We start from the raw sequence: 24,614 nt of genomic DNA, 5'->3' as shown, positions 1-24,614 counted from the left end.
CCCCATCAAACCTGACAGAGATTGAGAGGATCTGCAGAGAAAATTGGGAGAAACTCTCCAAATAAAGGTGTTCCAAGCTTGTAGCATCATACCCAAGAAGACTCGAGGCTGTAATCGCTACCATAAATATTGAGTAAAGTGTCTGAATACTTATGTAAATGTGTTATTTAAGTTTTTATATTTCTAATAAATTTGCAAAAATGTCTAAAACCCTGTTTTTCTTTTGTCACTATGGAGTATTGTGTGTAGATTGATGAGGGGAAAAAACTATTTAATCCCTTTAAGAATAAGGCTGTAACGTAACAGAATGTGGAAAAAAGTGAAGGGGTCTGAAAACGTTTTGAATGCACTGTATATTAACCATTGCTGTCTGTCTGTGATTACCCACGAAATGAGGACATAAAAAACAGTGACATTTAAAAAATTGTAATACATAGAAGGGTCCTTTGGATTGTTGACATATATTTGACATTTGTGCCTTAGAGCATACTTGAGAAACTGAAGTTGGAATATTTGTGATATTTTGGCCTCACCCAGGGCTCCTTTAGGACTCCATACTTTCATCTGTGGGTGCTACAAAGTAAAAATTGGAGTCAAATGAAGCTTTACCGCTTGCTATGTAATATGAGTAGTATTTTGATTTCAATAGTACATTTCTTACATATATTTATGCATATTGAAAAATATGACCATGAATATTAAAAATATATTATTTTAGATTATGCACATTTTTAAATATATGATCCCTTCATTCACCCCATAAAACTAATACTAGTAGAGATTCCACTCTGGAAATACAGATGCTTCAGAAAGTATTCACACTACTTGACTTTATATTTTTTGTTGTTGTTTTACAGCCTGATTTTAAAATGGATTAAAAACAGCATACATTTTGGTCACCGGCCTATACACTATACCCCATAATGTCAAAGTGGAATAATGTTTCCAGGAATTTTCACAAACGAATTAAAAATGAAAAGATGAGATGTCTTGAGTCAATAAGTATTCAAACACTTTGTCATGGCAAACCTAAAGAAGTTCAGCAGTAAAAAGGTCCTTAACAAGTCACGTAAGTTGCATGGACTCTTTGGGAAATACTATTGTTTAACATGATTTTTGAATCCTATAACTCTAAAAGTAGCAGAGATCACAGTCTGGAACTTAGGTATTGGAGTAAGTTATATTATGAGTTGAACCCCCTTTGGCACTTCGAACACCCTCAATTTGTTGGGGTATGGAATCTACAAGATGTCAATAGCGTTCCACAGGGATGCTGGCCCATGTTGACTCCAACGCTTCCCACAGTTGTGTCAAATGATCTGGATGTCCTTTGGGTGATGGATCATTCTTGAAACACAGAGTAAACTGTTGGGCTTGAAAAACCCAGCAGGGTTGTAGCTCTTGACACACACAAACAAATGTGCCTGGCACCGCCTACGATACCCTGTTCAAAGGCACTTCAATATTTTGTCTTGCCCATTCACCCTCTAAACGTCACACATACACACAATCCATGTCTCAATTGTCTCAAGGCTTAAAAATCATTATTTAACCCGTCTCCTCTCCTTCATCTACACTGATGGATGTGGATTAAACAGGTGACATCAGTAAGGGACCATAGCCTTCACCTGGATTCACCTGATCTTTCTATGTAATGACATAAAGTTCCTAATGTTTTGTACATTCAGAGTATTTCAGAAGTCCTTCCTCCAATGGACCATTCTATGGAATATATTTAGTGAAAATCCCAAAGAGTTATGAACTTCTTTGGTTATAGTTTCATGAGGAATCACCCCAGTGCTTTGTCTGTCCACACAGGCCCACCAGTAGAGATACCAGTGTTTACTTTGGTTAGCGAGGGGAGGAACATGGATGAAGCCCAGAAGTTCTGCAGGGAGTACTACAATGAACAGGCCACCATCTTCAATGCTGAGGACCAGACAGCAGCTCTGAGAGCAGTGTCAGCACAGAGCCTCACTGACGCAGTCTGGGTCCACTCCCATTACCATGCCTTTTGGCCCAAACTGGGCCATTGGAATACACCAAATGCAAAGTGTGTTGTTCATGAACTTGTAACAAAACTATGGGTTTTGAGAGAATGCACAAGTTCATGTCACTTTGTGTGCCAGAAAAGTATGTTTATTTTGCATCCCTTCTCCCTACTACTCCCAAGTAATGAAAACACTTTACTTGAAGGGGGGTAGTCATTCTTAACATATTGGTAAAGTACATAGTACATTTCAAATAATGTCACCTTTATGAGTTACTGTATGTATCCTTTGACAATCGTCTAGGTGCATTTATTTAACATCAATGTCCATGTCTTTTAGATCTTTTTTAAGACAATTGTATTTTCTGTCCTTAGGCACACAATTAAACTCAGAGCTTAAATACTACATGGGTCAAGGTTCATTGACGTGGGAGGAGGCACAGACGGCTTGCCGAGCCAATGGAGATGACTTAGCGAGCATCCTCACCCAAGAAGATTACACAGCATTCCAAAGCATAACAGAGACACAGCAGTTTGAAATGTGGATTGGACTCTACTGGAAGACTTCTACCAGAATGTGGGAGTGGTCCAATGGGGACCCCTTTCCATACTGTGTGTCTGAGCCTCAACTAGGTGCTAGTAACTGCTGCTCCCTGACCCATAAGGGCCATTGGCAGACTGAAAACGTCACCCTGGAGAAGACAGACTGCTCTCTGAAGAGACAGTTCCTTTGCACTGGAAGTAAGACTGACATCTTTTATTGAACACTTAGAGAGAGGAAAAGGCAGGATTCAAACCCAGAACATGTGTGCCGGAGTCTGTGGCATTTCCGCGAGACCTGCCAGGCCACTAGACTGTCATCTTATTGGTGTTACTATGGTTCGTAAGACAGGGGCAGGGATGGCAATTTAGCCCCAATAGGGTCCCAATGCAGCAAACACTGTCACATGTCAGGCACAGAGATGCCATCCACCTCTCTCTCCCCACCTTTCAGATATACTGTATATGTGATCATGTGGTTTCAGTTATGAGATAATAGTTCCATACTGGTAAACATAGAACACAGAGGGTTGCTACTACACAGTTACAAAGTCATTTACAGCCTTTAAAGGACATTGGAAGAAAAAAATAATTATTTATTGTAAATAAGGTGAACCTCATTTGAGTGTCTGTTACCATTCATATGTCCCTCTAGAAAAGAGAATCAAGCAGACCATTGTAAGGATGTCTCTGAAATCTAACACAGGAGCTGACCTCAATGACCCAGTGGTAAAGGAACAGATGTTGGAGCAGGTACAGTAGTCCTACATCTCCCACATCAGAAATCAATGTCATCCTCACTCATTTCACTGTTTTCAGGATTAGGAATAGAAACCTGACATCACATAGTATTACATTTATGATGCTCAATTAAAAGTTGGTGTTGCTGACTTCATCTAGTTTGATCATATCTCATAGATAAGAAAGGAGTTTGTGAAGAATGGTAACTTCATCCAAGGCCTACGCTGGAGAGAACTGCCGAATGGAGATGTTTTTCGCAAAACAGTTGAACTTGGAAGCCCTGATGAAGGTAAGCACTTTTTGGTGCTACAGGTATAAAAATGACCCTACTTTTGTTTAGTCTTGTGCAGAGTCCCTTGTACAGTGTGTTGTTAGGTTTTGCATCCCATTGACAGTTTGGAAATGAAGTCAGGTGTTCATGAACTATTTCCAGTGAGTCTTTGTACTGTTGTGTTTGTTTTCTTAGGTCAGTGTGGGTCTGGATGAAGAGGACCAGTAAAGGCGATGCAGAAGGAGAGGCATGGAAGGTCCAAGGAAACCACATTATATATTATATACCTTATAATACGTAATACAATATTATTCTTGTTAATGTCATTCAAGTTATGATAGTTCGATTTGTCGTATGAAGGTAAAATTATGAAGTCAATTTACATTAGGATTAATTTAGACTTTACAATGTTTGACTAATATAACACCAAATTATAATCTAAGATATTTGTTGGTGTATGAATGTAATGTAATAATGTTTGTTGTACATCAGGGCAATTTGGTTAGTGAAGAGAAGAGGAATTAAAAGGACATTTGTGGTTTTTCAAGTCTGTTGTTAAGGACATTTCAGTCAGGGACTTGCATTGTAATGAGAAAAATTATGTTACACACTCAATTATGGATGCGACTGTTGACATTCTTCAATAAAAGATGTTTGATTAGTGACATCAGTATTACCATTATTTTCACTCTCCAGCAAGAATGGTGAGATGGAGGCAGTAATCACAACAGAGTTATGTAGTATTATGTGCCAACATGCAAGCAGCAACCTTCAGGGAAGAGTACATACAGAGACACACACAGACAGACAGACTGTTGTGGGTGTGACAGAATGGCAGTATCCATGTTATGAAGCTAATCAACATTTGTATATCATTAGAGTTTTCCCTGGTGTCATGGTGTGTTGTGGCAGCTATTACAGTTGAACACAGGCTCATGGATAACAGGGGAGGGGTGTGGGGGTCTTGCCCTTATTCATGTGGTTGATGGCTGTTATACATTAATCAACTTGATAAACTAAGTCATGTAGGCCTAGTTATTTAGCAAATGGTTTTATCCAAATTGACATAGACCAGGAATTAAAACCACATCCGAACTACTTCAACCGTAGCACTAAACTCCAACCAAATAAGCTACACCGTGTTCATACCAGGAACTATGGGCTCTTGTACATCCAGAATTACATTGCACTTTGTTTACACAATTGGGGATTAGGCTGCCATAACCCTGCAGGTACCACATTACATTTACATTTAAGTCATTTAGCAGACGCTCTTATCCAGAGCGACTTACAAATTGGTGCGTTCACCTTAAGACATCCATCTGCTCTTATCGTGCACAACAAGCATTCCTTCTCCTTTTGGCCACATGAAAACAAACCTTAATTACAATGCATTGGGCTGTAGGAAGATGGCCTGCTTTGTCTGGCACTGAGAGAACTCACAGGTTACAAATCAAATCACATTTTGTTAGTCGCACGCATCAAATACGGACCGTACAATGGTATATTTGGTGTTTTCTTTAACCACATATCTTCATGTCTCATTAAACAGAGGTCAGTAGATATTGCTCTCCATGCTCTTTAGCCCAAGTCCAGTGGAAATAATGAATTGATTCCTATTTACCAAATATACTGCAAATTATTGTCACAAATGTGAACTTGATACACTAACAGAAATGTACATTTGATCAAGCAACGCAGATGTACTGCATTTCTAACACTGTATAAAGTCCACTGTAATAACAGAGAAAATACATTGGGTCTATTGGTCAGTGTTTGTTTATGTGGAGGGAGGGGTTGGAGCTGAAGTTTCAGCATCTCCTGGGTGTGTTCACCTGGTCAGCAGAGAGGGAGGAGAGAAACTCTATAAACTCACCTCTCTTTCCCCGGTCTCCCCATCTCACAACCAAACTCTGGGGAGGGAAGAGGACAGCTAACTGGGTAGGTGTGACATCATTTCAAGCTGCATTAAACATCTTGGATCAATTGAAAACATCAAATGATTTTGCACTCTGTCCTTTTCTTTTAAGAGATACTCACATAACCTTTTGTAACTTTTTCGTATCTCCTTTAAATTATTTGAATGGAGCTCTTTGCTCTTTGTTTAATATTCTGACTAGAGGTAAAATCTAATATTAAATCAAAGTTTTTATATATATATATATATATATATATATATATATATATATATATATATATATATATATATATGTGTATATTATGCATATCATAGACAATGTGGGAATCAATAGATTTAGAGATGAAAATATGTTGAAATTAAAGCTCCATCACATCTTTTACCTCGACTTGGATTCTAAATGTATTTGCTACTTTCAAAGTATGTGTTCGGTTAATCGAAGTGTATACCATGTCAATCAATCATTCAAATATATTTATAAAGTCTGTACTTATCCGCCGATGTCACAAAGTGCTGTACAGAAACGCAGCCAAAAAACCCCAAACAGCAAGCAGTACTTGCAAATGGTGGTCCTGTTGTAATCACATAGCTGACACAACAATAACAATCACACAAGAAAACAAATGCAGATGTATAAGTGGAGTCGTGATGGTGAACTTCACCATTTTAGACCTTCAGCCTGCAGACAGTGGGAGCTACTGCTGCAGAGCAGAGATCTCTAAACCTTCAGCCTGCAGACAGTGGGAGCTACTGCTGCAGAGCAGAGATCTCTAAACCTTCAGCCTGCAGACAGTGGGAGCTACTGCTGCAGAGCAGAGATCTCTAAACCTTCAGCCTGCAGACAGTGGGAGCTACTGCTGCAGAGCAGAGATCTCTAAACCTTCAGCCTGCAGACAGTGGGAGCTACTGCTGCAGAGCAGAGATCTCTAAACCTTCAGCCTGCAGACAGTGGGAGCTACTGCTGCAGAGCAGAGATCTCTAAACCTTCAGCCTGCAGACAGTGGGAGCTACTGCTGCAGAGCAGAGATCTCTAGAGGGTTAAATAGTCCTTTAGAATTCTACAGTCTGGGGGTAGTGAAAGGTATGTGTTGCACTTCATACTACTGGTTGTCAATGGATTTTGTTCAGTGCAGATGCCACCATACAGTAGGAAGGAACATGAAGGGTTGATCGGTTTGTGTGTATTGTGAGGTGAACAAGCCAAAACTCTTTTCATGGTCAATGCTGTCTGTTCCTGAATCCTAACATTTAGTGTATGTATTGAATGTTTGAGCACACCTACCACTTCCATCAAAAAGGCCAAAGTCAACCATTTGTGTCTTGATCTCAATGTATGAAAGTTACATTTATACATCACTATTGTGTTCTTTCCCTAACAAAGTCTGTACTGTTGGTAATGTTGTTTTGACTAGTGATTTGACTAGTGACTAGTGATGCTTTATCCTGTGTCCCTTCTGACGGTCTGTGTGGTGAAATACTTCCATTATCTGGGGAACAATATTGAGAATCAGCCAATTGCAACCCAAAATGCAAGTCGGTGCAGGCAGGAATGCACCAATAATGACAAGTGCCAGTACTTTAAATTTAACTGGAATGAGAGAGAAATTTGGAAGGAGGTTGTGTTAATTTCTCCATGGCCTTGACACGTGCTCTGTTGCTTTCATCAATTAAATATACATCTCTATATTACTCTGCTATCAAACCGTATGTGTTGCCTATATTTTATAATAAATAGTGGAAGATGAAGATGGTCCTGTTTGCCAGTCAACACAACAAGCAGTCTGATAAGCATTTTCCTCTGTATTTTAAACAGTCACCTACTCCCCTAGAAGTCCCCTAGAAGTACAGCCTTGTCCCTGAGAAGAAAAACTGGACCGAGGCACACGAGTACTGCAGACAACACTACACAAATCTGTCCATCATACACACAGAACAGGATTGGAAGGCAATTCAATCCACTCTGAGTAATTTAAAATGGTGATGTGTGGATTGGGCTCCATAGAGATAAACCTGATCCAGATGAAAAGTGGAGGTGGTCTGATGGGGAGGAGTTGATGTTCTTAAACTGGGAAGGTGTCTTTGGCAGCCATCCCAACATTCACTGTGCCGTTTCAGTTTGTTCTTGTTTTCAACAACAGTTGTGTGACACCTCATTACCCTACATGTGTCAATACGGTATGGCCTCTCTCTTTCTATCTCTAAAACCACTATTGTTTCCACTTCAAATCACTGGATGTCGACCTCAAAATATCCCCTATTATTGACTTCCTGTATATTATTCTTATTAACTGTCTCATGAATTCTGATAAATCACTTTTCACCTTTCTTCCCATAAGTTTGTCATGACAATGGAACAACAGAGAAGGTGTATAAGCTGATAACCGAACCAAAGAACTAGACGGAGGCTGTGAAAGACTGCAACTATCAACAAGGAGAACCAGCCAGTATCTGTAACCAGAAAGAGCAGGATGCCTTTGATCAGGTGACTAAAGGGATCACCTGGATTGGACTAAAGAGTGAGAACAACACATGGAATTGGTCCAGTGGGGAACCATTTCAGAAATGGGACAATCCAATGTGTTTGGGAGACGGAAACTGTGTAAAGCTGAACTATTACAGAAAATAGACAGCAGAAAATTGTTCTAAGTCATTCTCTGTGCTATGGGGGTAAATTGAACCTGGTGAGAGTGTTAACAAACTCGTGTTGACAGTCAATCATAATTTATGATTAGTTTGTATAGATCCTCCCAAATAATACACATGTAAATGTTTTATATAGAGTACATTGCTTTAATAACATTGATCAACATGACAGGAAACAGGCACTTATTTGCATGTGTTCTTTTTGATTTTGACAGGTGAACGTCTAAGTAACACCACTGGGGATGTGGCCAATCCTGCTACTCCTGATACCACCACCTCTACTTCAACTGGATCTCCCTCTGCCAAGATGTCCACCTCACCACCTACCACTGCTAATGGACAGTCCACCACCTCACCACCAACCACTACTAATGGACAGTCCACCACCTCACCACCTGCCACTACTAATGGACAGTCCACCACCTCACCACCTACCACTACTAATGGACAGTCCACCACCTACCACTACTAATGGACAGTCCACCACCTCACCACCTGCCACTACTAATGGACAGTCCACCACCTCACCACCTACCACTACTATTGGACAGTCCACCACACCACCAACCTCAACGTCCAGTGGACAACTGACCTCATTAGGTCCCACCTCCCCAGACAGGAAGCCCACATCCTCCCCCAGTATTACAACTTCTCCACTCCATCCCGGTGAGTGTCAAACATGGAACTACATTCTGCACAAAGGTGTACAAATGACAGTTGTTGGACATTTAATGGAAGATAAGACCTTGAGCGTATTCAGTGGTGGAAAAAGTACCCAATTGTCATACTTGAGTAAGAGTAAAGATACCTTAAAAGAAAATGACTCAAGTTAAAGTGAAAGTCACACAGTAATATACTACTTGAGTAAAAGTCTAAAAGTATTTGGTTCTAAATATACTTAAGTATCAAAAGTAAATGTTATTGTTAAAATACACTTAAGTATAAAATGTAAAAGTATGAATAATTTCAAATTCCTTATATTTTCATGTCTTTTTAAATTACGGATAGTCAGGGGCACACTCCAACACTCATTTACAAATGAAGCATGCGTGTTTAGTGAGTCTGCCAGATCAGAACCAGTAGGGATGACCATAGATGTTCTGTTGATAATTTGACAATTTTCCTGTCCTGCAAAGCATTCAAAATGTAACAAGTACTTATAGGTGTCAGGGAGAATGTAGGGAGTGAAATGTACTTTTCTTTAGGAATGTGGTGAAGTAAATAGTAAGTAATGTACAGATACCCAACAAAAGTACTACTTTCAAGTAGTTTTTATTTAGGTACTTTATACCACTGTGTGTATTTGTCGTTTTGTGTTTATGAATTTGCATTAACATGGGTGCTATTTTCATGTGTGTTTGTGTCTTGTCCATGCAGATTACCTGCACTACTTCAACGAGTCCAAGAGCTGGATAAATGCCCTGAAGTTCTGTAAAAGTTGTGGCTCAGAGTCCAACCTGGTGCACATCACCAACCAGACCGTGCAGACTGACTTGACCCAGCTCCTGGCCAATGTGGAGCTGCCATGTGGGGGGGGGGTGTGGATTGGTCTGGAGCGGTCCATCTTTGAGTGGAGCGCCCCCTGGCTGTGGACCAGTGGGGATGTTGATAAGGTGGTGAAGTACAGAGAGTGGCACAGCTGCTTCCCCCTCAATCCCATCAATTACCACTGTGGTAAGATGGTCTGGGTTGGTAACGGAGAACTGAAGTGGCTGGATGCTTCCTGTCATCAGGAATTAACCTTCATCTGTCAAGGTGCATTGCTCAACTTTGGAGCTCCTATTATGGGGCTTGTTCAGTGGGGTGGAACATTCAGAACGTTACAGATAGACAAATATTACACAGAAGTGTCATGGTTGAATGCGGAATAGAGATTTACTGTCTTGACTCTCATGTCTGCTCTATGCAATGTATGATTTTATGTAATGCTCTGATTTTACCTCCCCATTGAAAAAGGCTCAACATACATCCCAGACACCCCCTCTCTACAGCTGGCTACTATCTGAATGGCTCTTTTCTCCATTTAACTCCCTCCCTTTTACACAGTCTAGACTCACTCTACTAGTAATAGTCCTTAGAATGAGCCAAAACATAATGACAAGGCCTGGTCATATAAGATACTGTACATTGATGTCCTCTCATCCAACAGATCTCGACTAGAGGGCTCTCTATGGCAGCCTGGACAGTCTGCAGACAGACACCACACTGATCTGCCAGAGAGACTACCACACTCATGGTCTGGAAGGAACATGCATTTCAAATAATTATAATTTTAAACCACTATTATTAATAGTATTACTACATTTACTTATTATCATCTCAGTTACATGATATTACTGAATGAGACTGTACTTACACATACTGACACATAAACGTTGTTATTTGACCTATAATTTACTTTAATGCTTCAATTGTAAAGAAAGGTAAAGTAAAAGTTATTCATTGAAAATATAGTGATAGGTACTGTTTGAGAACACTAAGTTAGAATGTAGTTATTGTTATTTTGATTTTCCTTTCATCTCTGTTCTGAATAAACAACCATTTAGAGTTTGATCAGTGTGGAATTTTATTCTTTGTAGAAAGTGCATTGAGTGATGAATCAAAGGCTATTAAAATGGTCATAATGTATCCTTATTATTTGAGAGGTATTAAGTGGTGTCTAGTCTAAATCCATGTTATCAATATTTTCAGCAGGACTGAAGGAGTCCATCTCAACTGTCAGCAACAATGAACCTGGTATCTCAGAAAACAACTTTTCATTGGGGTGAGATGTCTGTGACATCTGTAATGTTGACACACTATTGCACTGATGGGCTGTGTTTATGCAACACTGCTCTCTAAACCATAAGCTCAAATCTATTTTTCCCAGATGCAGCCCCTGACCTCTTCTTTAGCCAGCAGTCCTTGGATGAGTCCTTCGGTGACACCTGAGTGGTCGACCCATGTGAGTGTTTATGCTTATATACTGTATCCTTAATGGTTTAGTGGAAATCAATCTAATATTGTAAAATTGAGGACAGACAATCAGTCTCAACTGGGTGGTAGTAACTGCGACTCTCTGACCCGTAAGGGCCATGGAGAGACTGAACACTCCTCCCTGGACAATAGAGACTGCCCTCTGAAGAGATTGTTCCTTTGCATTGGAAGTAAGACTATCATCTCTATTTATTTATTTATTCATATTATTTTTATTTTAAGTATATATTTTCAATAAACAAATAGAAATATAGTATGACAGTAGGGAAAGTTACACAGAGGTTGCATCAAAGTGCACTAGGCCAGATTCAAACCTACGACACCAAAGGCGTGTTCCAGAGACTGTGGCATTACCGCTAGACCAGATAGTCCCCAAGACTGGTATCTTATTGGGGTTATTGGGGTTTATATCTGTAGGACAGGTGTAGGGATGGCATTTTAGCACCAATAGGGTTCTACTTTAACAAGCACTGTCAGATGCAGGACACAGAGAGGCATTCATGTAGACTACACCACTATCAGATGGATTCATGTAGACTACACCACTGTCAGATGGATTCATGTAGACTACACCACTATCAGATGGATTCATGTAGACTACACCACTGTCAGATTGATTCATGTAGACTACACCACTGTCAGATGGATTCATGTAGACTACACCACTGTCAGATGCCACCTCTCTCCCAACACTCTCACTAAGGACTAATGCAAGTGTGTGTTCATGTGGTTTATCTTATGAGATAATATTTCCATACTGTTAAACAGAGTCTTGTTATTACATAGTTCCAAAGTAATTTACAGCCTACAAAAGGACATTGAAGGAAAAGTGACTTATTTATTGTCCCTCTAGAAAAGAGAATCAAGCAGACCATTGTAAGGATGTCTCTGAAATCTAACACAGGAGCTGACCTCAATGACCCAGTGGTAAAGGAACAGATGTTGGAGCAGGTACAGTAGTCCTACATCTCCCACATCAGAAATCAATGTCATCCTCACTTATTTCACTGTTCTCTTATGATCACAAGTTTATATTCCAACTGACCATATTAATAAACTCTGATGCTTGATAAAAACGATGAGTGCTGCAGGCTTTATCTGGTTTGATCATATCTCATAGATCAGAAAGGAGTTTGCTAAGAATGGGAACTTCATCCAAAATGACCCTCCTTCTGTTTAGTCTGTTGTTCAGAGTCCTTTGTTCAGTGTGTTACGTTTTGCATCCCGTTGAAACTATGGAAATGAAGTAAGGTGTTCATGAACTAATTCCAGTGAGAGTCTTTGTAGTGTTGTGTTTGTTTTCCAAGGTCAGTGTGGGTCTGGATGAAGAGGACCAGCCATGATGATGCAGCAGGAGAGGGATGGAAAGTCCAAAAAAATCACATGACATGTTATATACCTTATAATACATAATATCATGTTATTTTACTTAATGTTATTCAAGTAAGTTATAATAGTTTGATTTGTCTGAAGAAAGTAAAACATAAAGCAAATTTATATGAGGATAGATTTAAACGTTCCAATGATTTACTATTGTCATATCAAATTATAATCTAAATGTTTTGTAGGTGTATGAATGTAGTGTAATAATAATGTTTGTTGTACATAAGGGAAATTAGATTAGTGAAGTGAAGAGGAATAAAATGGACATTTCAGTGAGGAATTTGCAATGTATAATTCTTCATATGGATGTGACTTGACATTCTCAAATAAAATATGTTTTAGTGACAACAGTATTACCATTATTTTCACCCTCCAGCAAGAATGGTGAGATGGGGGCACAAACCTCAGTCATTGGCTTCATCAATAAGTGCACCTACGACGTCATCCCCACAGTTCCCGTGCGAACATATCCAAACCAGAAACCATGGATTACAGGCAAAATCCTCATAGAGCTAAAGGCTAGAGCTGCCGCTTTCAAGGAGTGGGATGCTAATAAGAAACGCGTATAAGAAATCCCGCTATGCCCTGAGACAAACCACCAAACAAGCAAAGCATCAATACAGGATTAAGATTGAATCCTACTATACAGGCTTTGACGCCTGTCGGATGTGGCAGGGCTTGAAAACTAATACGGACTACAAAGGGAAACCCAAACACGAGCTTCCCAGTGACGCGAGCCTTCCAGACGAGCTAATTGCCTTTTATGCTCGCTTCCAGGCAAGCAACTCTGAAGCATGCATGAGAGCACCAGCTGTTTTGGACGACTGTGATATAACGCTCTCCGTAGCCGATGTGACTAAGACCTGACAAATATACCGGATCCAGGATGGGTAGTTCTAAGAGGTTTTAAACAGGTCATCATTCACAAAGCCGCAGGGCCAGACAGATTACCAGGACGTGTACTCAAAGCATGCGCGGACCAACTGGCAATTGTCTTCACTGCCATTTTAAACCTCTCCCCGAGTCTGTAATACCTACATGTTTCAAGCAGACCACCATAGTCCCTGTGCCCAAGGAAGTGAAGGTAATCTGACTAAATGATTACCGCCCCAGGGCAATCACGTCGGTAGCCATGAAGTGCTTTGAAAGGCTGGTCATGGATCACATCAACAGCATCCTCCCTGATACCCTAGACCCACTCCGATTTACATTCCGCCCCAACAGATCCACAGCTGGCGTAATCTCAATCGCACTCCACACTGCCCTTTCTCACCTGGACAAAAGGAACACCTACGTGAGAATGCTGTTCATTGACTACAGCTCAGCATTCAACATCATAGTGCCCACAAAGTTTATCACTAAGCTAAGGATCCTGAGACTAAACACCTCCCTCTGCAACTGGATCTTGGACTTCCTGACAGTCCACCACATGTGGTAAGGGTAGGCAACAACACATCTGCCACGCTGATCCTCAACACTGGGGCCCCTCAGGGGTGTGTGCTTAGTCCCCTCCTGTACTCCCTGTACAGGAGCGTGGCCAAACACAACTCCAACACCATCATTAAGTTTGCTGACAACACAACAGTGGTAGGCCTGATCACCCACAACAATGAGACAGCCTATAGGGAGTTAGTCAGAGACCTGGCACTGTGGTAGCAGGACAGCAACCTCTCCCTCAAAGACAAAGGAGCTGATCGTGGACTACAGGAAAAGGCGGAGCGGACAGGCCCCCACTACCATCGACGGGGCTGTAGTGGAGCGGGTCGAGAGTTTCAAGTTCCTTGGTGTCCACATCACCAGCAAACTATCATGGTCCAAACACACCAAGACAGTCGTGAAGAGGGCACGACAACACCTTTTCCCCCCCAGGAGACTGAAAAGATTTGGCATGGGTCCCCAGATCCTCAAAAAGTTATACAGCTGCACCATCGAGAGCATCCAGACCAGTTGCATCACCGCCTGGTATGGCAACTGCTCGGCATCTGACCACAAGGCGCTACAGAGGGTAGTGCGTGCGGCTCAGTACATCACTGGGACCAAGCTTCCTGCCATCCAGGACCTATATACTAGGCGGTGTCAGAGGAAAGATTAAAAAATTGTCAAAGACCCGAGTCACCCAAGTCATAGACTGTTTTCTCTGCTACCGCACGGCAAGTGGTACCCGAGCGCCAAGTCTAGGACCAAAAGGCTCCTTAACAGCTTCTACCCCCAAGGCATAAGACTACTGAACAATTAATCAAATGGCGACCAAACTATTTAGATTGACATTTTTACACTGCTGCTACGCTGTTTATTATCTATGCATAGTCACTTCCCCCCAAGCTTTTTATTTTTTTATTTAACTAGGCAAGTCATGTACAAATTACCTCAACTAACCTGTATCCCCGCACATTGACTCGGTACCGGTACCCCCTGTATATAGCCTCGTTATTGTTATTTTATTGTGTTACTTGTTTATATGGTAAATATTTTTTTTAACTCTTTCTTGAACTGTACTGTTGGTTAAGGGCTTGTAAGTAAGCATTTCACGGTAAGGTCTAAACATGTTGTAGTTGGCGCATGTGACAAATAAAGTTTGATTTGATTTGAAATCACATCAATGTAGAATTATGTGCCCACATCCAAGTGGCAGCCTTCAGGGAACTGTAAGTATCGAGACAGACAGAGACCGTTGTGGGTGTGACAGTATGACAGTATCCATGTTATAAACCTAAGAAACATTTGGATATTATAATTTTCCCTGGTATCATGGTGTGTTGACTGTGGCAGCTATTACAGTCATAAACACAAGCTCATGGATAGCAGGGGAGGGGTGTGGGGTTCTTGTCCTTATTCATGTTGTTGATGGCTGTTATACATGAATCAGGCCTAGCAAACATGATTATCCACATCAACATAGAGACAAGGAAGTAAAACCACATCCTAATGTATCTACTTGTACTGTAGCACTGAAATCCCCAAAAATTACCCGTATGGACTACAACATGTTCATACCAGGAACTATGGGCTTTTGTACATACAGAAACACATTGAACTTTGTTTACACAATTGGGGATTAGGCTGCCATAACCCTTCAGGTACCACATAGAAAACAGGACTTTATTTACAATGCATTGGGATGTCGGAAGGTGACCTGCTTTGCCTGGAACTGGGAGAACTCACTGACACAGGTTACAATGATATATTTGGTGTTTTCTTTGTTTCTTTAACCACATATCTTCATGTCTCATCAATCAGAGGTCAGTGGATATTGTACTGAACCATGCACTTTAGTGAAGCCATTGTCCAGCGCCAATAATCATGAGTTGATTCCTATTTACCAAATGTACTGCAAATTATTGTCACAAATGTGAACTTGATACACTAACAGAAATGTATATTTGATCAAGCAACGTAGATGTACTGTATTTCTAACACTGTATAAAGTCCACTGTAATAACAGAGAAAATACATTGGGTCTATTTGTTTATTTGTTTATGTGGAGGGAGGGGTTGGAGCTGAAGTTTCAGCATCTCCTGGGTGTGTTCACCTGGTCAGCAGAGAGGGAGGAGAGAAACTCTATAAACTCACCTCTCTTTCCCCGGTCTCCCCATCTCACAACCAAACTCTGGGGAGGGAAGAGGACAGCTAACTGGGTAGGTGTGCCATCATTTCAAGCTGCATTAAACATTTTTATCCTGATCAAAGAAAAGCACAGTGTTTCAATTTAAGAGGTAATAATTCAGATGTGTTTGGCACCTTTTATAACTTACTGTTTGAAATTATTTGAATGGTGCCCATTGCTTAGTATTCTGTGTATTTTTATGAAGTTGAGACTGACTACACTCTTAAAGTGTCAGACATTTGCCCAAAATGCCAGATAGGCCCACTTGGCTAAAAGTGGACCAGCCCGTCTAACTTGTTTTTATTTTTATGTTGTGGAAAATGATCACTGTCTGTCTAATAATGGGGCCCTCAAGGTAAAAATATTGGGCCAGTTTTGTGCCATAAAGAAAAAAATGGGCCAGTGTTTTAGAAATGAATACTGGTCCCTGTCCGCTCCTGCACTCTTAGAAAAAAAGGTTCCAAAAGGGTTCTGCAGCTGTCCTCATAGGAGAACCTTTTGAATAACCGTTTTTGATCATAGAATAATATTTTCCTCTGTGAAATGGTTCCACATGGAACCCATAAGGCCTTTTCAAAGGGTTCTCCTATGGGAACAGTCAAAGAACCCTTTCAGATTCTAGATAACTTTTTTCTAAGTGTAGAAGTCAAATCTAATGTTTGATAACAGTGTGAGTCAAAACATATCTTATGCATATCAAAGAAATTGTGGAAATCAGTAGATTTAGAGAGACTTGAGACACTTTTAAATCTCAACACATTTACCTCAAATTAGACTATATTTTTTACTTCTTTCAAAGTGCATGTTTGGTTAATCAAAGTTTATTCCATGTAATGTTTCCGTAGAGTAACTGCAATGCACTTTGGTAGTCAAATCACCTTATCATCATTTTGTCATTTTGTTTAACTGGAAAGGTACAACACTGCCTGCCTGTTAACTCTCAGAAGGAAGTTGTGCACATTAGTTCAGACTTCAACACGAATGAACGAAGACTGACAATTCTTTCTTAATTATTTTCTTCTACATTACATCTTTCAAACAGGTCTGGATTGATAAATGATTGTGTTTTAATTAACATGTGTTCACATCAACAATGCTTCTCTTGAGTTGCAATATAAGGGTTGGGAGCATTAAACCACAATCTTTTCACAGTGGTCATGATACAGCCAGTACTTCTACTCCTGCTACTGGGTAAGAGTTCAGATGGGATGAATATTCCTCTTTTGGTATTATAGACCAACCTGCTATGACTTATCTAGTTGACCATGGTTTCAAAGTAGTTGGGTAGTGATTCAGAACCTGTCAACATCTATTTATGTACAATGAGCTTCAGTTTAACCAACATTTAAGATGACATCTACAGATCTCTCTCCTTGAGTTGACACATTCACATTTTAGTACAGTGATTATGAAGTTGAAATTCTAGCCCTAATGTTGATGTCGGTGTCACAATCTAAACAGAGAAAGAGATTGACCATCCTAAAAATAACATCTTTCTGATGTGACATTTATCCCCACAGCAGCCATGTCCTCACCAGTGTTTGGGACTGAGGTATCGGTACTAGAGGGAAACTATGTTACCCTTGTCTGCACATACCTAGGGGATAAAAAGCTTGAGACATGCTGGGACAGAACTTGTGGAACTTTTCAGTGTACTGATCCCATAATGGAAGATCAATCCAAATATAACATTAACGCTGAAGTTGGAACAGTGAATCTCACCATTTTAAAACTACAGCCGACAGACCGTGGGAGCTACTGCTGCAAAGTCTATGTCCCTGGATCTGGATGGTTCAATGATCTTAAACAATTCTACAGTCTGAGGGTAGTCAAAGGTAAGTGTTGCTCACTTCAGACTATGGTTTAACAATGGGTTTTGCTCAGTGCCGATGTCACCATACAGTAGGAAGGAACAGGAAGGTTTAAAGTCTTCATCTCCATGTATGAATGTTGTATTAGTGCATCACTATTGTGTATCAGTTTGTTCTCTCGCTAACTGTTAGAGGAATTAAATTCCTATATGTTTAATACCCAATTAAATTAATACACTCAGCCCATTTCTAAGGATTTGTAAGAAACTTATTTGCATAAAATGGGCGGAGACCAGTCTCAAAATCAAGCACCAGCGTTTATTCTCGAGAGTACTGAACATGATACAATTTACAACAAGTTATAAACTGAAAATGACGTCATTAGGTTTCAAACTGTCCCATCTCTCCTCCACTCCGGTACAATGGCAGTATAGTTCTCAAGCTTTCCTACATCGTCTCCCACCAATTTAGATCATTTATGACCGAGCCAAGGTCTTCCTGTGTAGATAAGCATTCTAGCCAGTCTGACGATAAGTTCATTCGTTTCTACCAAGGAACATACAGTCATTGTTCTAATTCTTGATTATAATTACACACATTATATTCAGTACTAGGATTAAAAGAAAATTCATACATCTATACAGTAACATAATAGTATTCTGATTAGTCAGTCCTGATTGAAATGTATACATAATTAGTCATTATTGATTTTAAAAAATCCCTTAACACGAACAAAGTCTGCACTACTGGTAATATCCTTTTGCTGCCTAGTTTATCTTTATCCTGTGTCCCTTTCTGATGGTCTGTGTGGTGAAATACAGTATGTCTTGGTTACAGGTTGTGTGAGGGACCTACTGGACGAAGTCCATTTTCTGGGGAACAATATTGCGAATCAGCCATTTACAATCGAAAATGCAAGTCAGTGCAGGCAGGAATGCACCAAAAATGACACATGCCAGTACTTCACATTTGTTGATGAAAACACAGGAATAATAGTCCACAGGTAAATGCTCAAAAATTATATTTTTTTATGCTTGGGCAAATAAAGGCAGCAATATCATTTTTGAATCAGCACCATTCTGATAACTACTACCACATTTTTTGTGATATTTATCCCACAGAAACAAATGTTTCCTGAAGGCCTCAACTGGTCATACGCCTGAAATTACAATACAGCACCTCCAACATGCAACCTCAGGCTACTCTCTGAGAAACTGCAGTGGTAAAGGTGAGTACATACAATGACATGACTTGATTCATCATTTGTTTTGGCCATTGAATATCTAGCCAATATCTAATAATCACAGAGGTAGACTTTGTTAATAGGCCCTCTTAAACAGGGTAACATTGACATGGATATCAAACTCTGTCATGTTGTGTTTCTGTTGATTCCATCATCTCTGTTGAAGGTGTAACTTATTGAACGTCATCAATCCAGCATCAGAGCTCTTTGAAGAGAGCCGTTTCAGACCAATGATGTGTAAACTCTATATCAAATCAAATCAAATCAAATTTATTTATATAGCCCTTCGTACATCAGCTGATATCTCAAAGTGCTGTACAGAAACCCAGCCTAAAACCCCAAACAGCAAACAATGCAGGTGTAAAAGCACGGTGGCTAGGAAAAACTCCCTAGAAAGGCCAAAACCTAGGAAGAAACCTAGAGAGGAACCAGGCTATGTGGGGTGGCCAGTCCTCTTCTGGCTGTGCCGGGTAGAGATTATAACAGAACATGACCAAGATGTTCAAATGTTCATAAATGACCAGCATGGTCGAATAATAATAAGGCAGAACAGTTGAAACTGGAGCAGCAGCACAGTCAGGTGGACTGGGGACAGCAAGGAGTCATCATGTCAGGTAGTCCTGGGGCACGGTCCTAGGGCTCAGGTCCTCCGAGAGAGAGAAAGAAAGAGAGAATTAGAGAGAGCATATGTGGGGTGGCCAGTCCTCTTCTGGCTGTGCCGGGTGGAGATTATAACAGAACGTGGCCAAGATGTTCAAATGTTCATAAATGACCAGCATGGTTGAATAATAGTAAGGCAGAACAGTTGAAACTGGAGCAGCAGCATGGCCAGGTGGACTGGGGACAGCAAGGAGTCATCATGTCAGGTAGTCCTGGGACATGGTCCTAGGGCCCAGGCCAGTTGAAACTGGAGCAGCAGCATGGCCAGGTGGACTGGGGACAGCAAGGAGTCATCATGTCAGGTAGTCCTGGGGCATGGTCCTAGGGCTCAGGTCCTCCGAGAGAGAGAAAGAAAGAGAGAAGGAGAGAATTAGAGAACGCACACTTAGATTCACACAGGACATCGAATAGGACAGGAGAAGTACTCCAGATATAACAAACTGACCCTAGCCCCCCGACACATAAACTAATGCAGCATAAATACTGGAGGCTGAGACAGGAGGGGTCAGGAGACACTGTGGCCCCATCCGAGGACACCCCCGGACAGGGCCAAACAGGAAGGATATAACCCCACCCACTTTGCCAAAGCACAGCCCCCACACCACTAGAGGGATATCTTAGATAGAATACTATCACTACTATGTGTTCACTTTTAGTCATTGATGCACAGGACACGTCCATATTCATAAAACAAATTGGTTGGAGGATTGAATGAGTTTTGCAAATGTATGAATTTGCCTCTGTCATGTCTTTTTTACTCTGCTATAAAACAGTATGTGTTTCCTATATTTTATTATAAATAGTGGAAGCTGAAGATGGTCATGTTTTCCAATCAACACAACAAGCAGTCTGATAAACATTTCCTCTGTATTTCAAACAGTCACCTACTCAGTCAAGAAGTACAGCCTCGTCCCTGAGAAGAAAAACTGGACCGAAGCACAAGAATACTGCAGACAACACTACACAAACCTGTCCATCATACACACAGAAGAGGATTGGAATGCAATTAAATCCTCTTTGGGTGATTTCAGTGGTGATGTGTGGATTGGGCTCCATAGGTCTGGTCCAACTGAAAAGTGGAAGTGGTCTGATGGACAGGACTTCATGTTCTTTAACTGGGAAAAAGGTTTTGGTGTGCACACTGAGGGTCATGACTGTGTCTTGTCTACTTCATCTCATTGGCAACCAGTGACTTGTGTATCTCAAATGCAGTATATGTGTCAACGAGGTAAGGACTGACTAACTCACTCACTGTCTCTTTCTTTCAATGGAAAATCCAACTTGTCATTTAACAAATGGGATTGACTGATTGATTTAACAACCCCTACCCTAATACTGTATTCTTCATCTAATCAGATCTCAACACTTTATTAATTAATCATCTGTAACTTCCAAGTTTATTTCTTATTGTGTTTAGTCATTAACTGCCTCATGAAATCAGATGTGTCACTTTTCACCTTTCCTCCTGTAAGTTCGTCATGGTAATGGAACAACAGAGAAGGTGTATGAGCTGATGCCTGGGGCAACGATGTGGCAGGATGCTGTGACAGACTGCAAGACAATAAAAGGCAGAGAACTGGCGAGTATCTGTAACCAGAAAGAACAGGAAGCCTTTGATGAGTTGACTACAGGGGAAACCTGGATTGGACTTAAGCACAACAATAAACAATGGGAATGGTCAAACAGAGAACCATTTCAGGAAAGTGAACCTACCTCGGTAGGTGGAAACTGTCAACAGCTGAACTCAGACAGAAAATGTACTCCAAAAGATTGCTCTAATCAAAGTGCTTTCTTTTGCTATGGAGGTGAGTTCAACATTGTAAGAGCGTTTTCAAACTTTTCAAACAGTCAGTGATATGACTAAATTGTATATAATCTCCACAAAGAAAATCCTAGTTTACTAGAAGTACATTGTTTTTGTATCAATGATAAAAATGACAGGAAACTTCAAATGTACTTAAATGTATATGTATTCTACTTCATTGTGACAGACGAACATCCACTTAACACCACTGGGGATTCGACCACTCCTGTTACCCCTGAAACCACCAGCCCTACTTTAACTGGACCTCCCTCTATCAAGACGTCCACCACAACAACTACCACTTTACTACCTACTACTACTAATGGACAGTCCACCACCACACCAACTACCACCACTAATGGACAGTCCACCACCTCACCAACTACAACCACTAATGGACAGTCCACCACCTCACCAACTACCACCACTAATGGACAGTCCACCACCTCACCAACTACCACTACTATTGGACAGTCCACCACAACACCAACTACCACTACTATTGGACAGTCCACCACCTCAACTTCCAGTGGACAACTGACCTCATTAGGTCCCACCTCCCCAGACAGGAAGCCCACATCCTCCCCCAGTAGTACAACTTCTCCACTCCATCCTGGTGAGTGTCAGACATGGAGCTACATTCTGTACCAATCTGCACAAATGTGTACAAGTGACAGTTGTTAGGCTTTTAATGACAGACAAGTCCTTGAGAGAATTTGTGGTTTTGTGTTAGTGCACTTCCATTAACATTTGTGCAATTTCATGTTTGTTTCTTGTCCATGCAGATTACCTGCACTACTTCAACGAGTCCAAGAGCTGGATCAATGCCCTGGAGTTCTGTAAAAGTCGTCGCTCCAACCTGGTGCACATCACCAACCAGACTGTGCAGACTGACTTGACCCAGCTCCTGGCCAATGTGGAGCTGCCATGTGGGGGGGTGTGGATTGGTCTGGAGCGGTCCATCTTTGAGTGGAGCGCCCCCTGGCTGTGGACCAGTGGTGATGTTGATAAGGTGGTGAAGTACAGAGAGTGGCACAGCTGCTTCCCCCTCAACCCCATCAATTACCACTGTGGTAAGATGGTCCGGGATGGTAACAGAGAACTGAAGTGGCTGGATGCTTCCTGTCATCAGGAATTACCCTTCATCTGTCAAGGTGGGTTGCTCAACTTTGGAACTCCTATTTTGGGACTTTTTCAGTGGGGTGGAACATTCAGAACTTTGCATATAGACAATTATTACTTAGAAGAGTCATGGTTTACTGCAGAATAGAGATTTACTGTCTCGACTCTCATGTCAGATTTATGCATTGAATTACGTTATGCAATGCTCTGATTATACCTCCCTATTGAGGCTCAACATACATCCCAGACACAACCTCTCCACAGCTGGCTACTATCTGAATTGCTCTTTACTCCCTTTAACTCTCTCCTTCTACAGTCTAGACTCACTCTACTAGTAAGTCTTTAGAATGAGCCAAAACATAATGGCAAGGCCTGGTCATATAAGATACTGTACATTGATGTCCTCTAATCCTGTGTGTGATGTTTCAACAGATCTCCACTAGAGGGCTCTCCATGTCATTATGGACCGTCTGCAGACAGACCACACTGATCTGCCAGAGAGACTACCACACTCATGGTCTGGAAGGAACCTGTATTTCAATTCATTATATTATTACACTACGATTATTAATATTATTACTACTATTAACTTATTATTATAATCTCTATTACATGATATTGCTTAATGATACTCTACTTACATATACAAACTTATAAGCATTGTTATTTGACTGTAATGTACTGTAATACTTTAACTATTTAAAAACAGAGTAAAGAAAGGTAAAGTTAAAGTTATTAACTGAAAATATAGTATAACTCCTGTGTGATCTGTACTGTTTGAGAACGTGTACTGTACTGTTTGAGAACGTGTACTGTACTGTTTGAGAACGTGATCTGTACTGTTTGAGAACGTGATCTGTACTGTTTGAGAACGTGTACTGTACTGTTTGAGAACGTGTACTGTACTGTTTGAGAACGTGTACTGTACTGTTTGAGAACGTGATCTGTACTGTTTGAGAACGTGTACTGTACTGTTTGAGAACGTGTACTGTACTGTTTGAGAACGTGATCTGTACTGTTTGAGAACGTGTACTGTACTGTTTGAGAACGTGTACTGTACTGTTTGAGAACGTGATCTGTACTGTTTGAGAACGTGTACTGTACTGTTTGAGAACGTGTACTGTACTGTTTGAGAACGTGTACTGTACTGTTTGAGAACGTGTACTGTACTGTTTGAGAACGTGTACTGTACTGTTTGAGAACGTGTACTGTACTGTTTGAGAACGTGTACTGTACTGTTTGAGAACGTGATTTAGTTAGAATGTAATTGTTATTTTTGTACTTTCTGCATAAACATCCATTTAGCATTTGATCAGTGTGGAATTTTATTCTTCGTAGAAAGTGCATTGAGTGATGAATCAAAGGCTATTAAAATGGTCATAATGTATCCTTATTATTTGAGAGGTATTAAGTGGTGTCTAGTCTAAATCCATGTTATCAATATTTTCAGCAGGACTGAAGGAGTCCATCTCAACTGTCAGCAACAATGAACCTGGTATCTCAGAAAACAACTTTTCATTGGGGTGAGATGTCTGTGACATCTGTAATGTTGACACACTATTGCACTGATGGGCTGTGTTTATGCAACACTGCTCTGTAAACCATAAGCTCAAATCTATTTTTCCCAGATGCAGCCCCTGACCTCTTCTTTAGCCAGCAAAAGGGATGAGTCCTTCAGTGACACCTGAGCAGTCGACCCATATGGGTGTTAATGCTTATATACTATATCCTTAATGCTTTCGTGTAAATCAATCTAATATTGTAATACTGAGCACAGGATTTCGGCCTCAACTGGGTGGTAGTAACTGCCTCCATCTGACCTGTAAGTGCCATTGACAGACTTAACACTCCTCTCTGGACAATAGAGACAGAACACTCCTCTCTGGACAATAGAGACTTAACACTCCT

General features: G+C 40.7%; 2 protein-coding genes and 1 long non-coding RNA gene across 3 annotated transcripts; all 3 read left to right on the top strand.

The window, feature by feature from the left end:
- The first annotated feature begins 3,190 nt into the window (after nt 1-3,190).
- Nucleotides 3,191-4,169, top strand: LOC115133716 (uncharacterized). Its single transcript, XR_003864239.2, has 3 exons — nt 3,191-3,283; nt 3,449-3,560; nt 3,738-4,169. It is a non-coding gene; the product is annotated as an uncharacterized LOC115133716 (long non-coding RNA).
- Nucleotides 4,170-6,108: 1,939 nt separating this feature from the next.
- LOC135572696 (uncharacterized) lies at nt 6,109-12,422 on the top strand. Its single transcript, XM_065021126.1, has 6 exons — nt 6,109-6,200; nt 8,684-8,769; nt 9,481-9,858; nt 10,973-11,023; nt 11,933-12,030; nt 12,387-12,422. Exons 1-6 carry the CDS (start codon nt 6,109-6,111, stop codon nt 12,420-12,422), a joined length of 741 nt encoding a protein of 246 aa, XP_064877198.1.
- A 3,622-nt stretch (nt 12,423-16,044) lies between these two features.
- Nucleotides 16,045-24,016, top strand: LOC115133062 (uncharacterized). Its single transcript, XM_029665900.2, has 10 exons — nt 16,045-16,097; nt 17,219-17,257; nt 17,587-17,901; nt 18,715-18,880; nt 18,999-19,105; nt 20,661-21,008; nt 21,253-21,585; nt 21,772-22,200; nt 22,370-22,738; nt 23,139-24,016. Exons 2-10 carry the CDS (start codon nt 17,224-17,226, stop codon nt 23,147-23,149), a joined length of 2,112 nt encoding a protein of 703 aa, XP_029521760.1. The 5' UTR covers nt 16,045-16,097; nt 17,219-17,223; the 3' UTR covers nt 23,150-24,016.
- Nucleotides 24,017-24,614: the final 598 nt, after the last annotated feature.

The sequence above is a fragment of the Oncorhynchus nerka genome, linkage group LG8 (assembly GCF_034236695.1).
Source record: "Oncorhynchus nerka isolate Pitt River linkage group LG8, Oner_Uvic_2.0, whole genome shotgun sequence".
Taxonomy (NCBI): domain Eukaryota; kingdom Metazoa; phylum Chordata; class Actinopteri; order Salmoniformes; family Salmonidae; genus Oncorhynchus; species Oncorhynchus nerka.
This window is presented reverse-complemented; position numbering and strand designations above follow the sequence as displayed.

Coding starts and splice junctions, on each gene's coding strand:
- LOC135572696 (XM_065021126.1), top strand. CDS start 6,109: ATGGTGAACTTCACCATTTTAGACCTTCAGCCTGCAGACAGTGGGAGC. Junction 8,770..9,480: donor AACTTCTCCACTCCATCCCG/GTGAGTGTCAAA, acceptor TTGTCCATGCAG/ATTACCTGCACTACTTCAAC. Junction 12,031..12,386: donor AGGAACAGATGTTGGAGCAG/GTACAGTAGTCC, acceptor TTGTTTTCCAAG/GTCAGTGTGGGTCTGGATGA.
- LOC115133062 (XM_029665900.2), top strand. CDS start 17,224: ATGATACAGCCAGTACTTCTACTCCTGCTACTGG. Junction 19,106..20,660: donor GAGAAACTGCAGTGGTAAAG/GTGAGTACATAC, acceptor TATTTCAAACAG/TCACCTACTCAGTCAAGAAG. Junction 22,201..22,369: donor AACTTCTCCACTCCATCCTG/GTGAGTGTCAGA, acceptor TTGTCCATGCAG/ATTACCTGCACTACTTCAAC.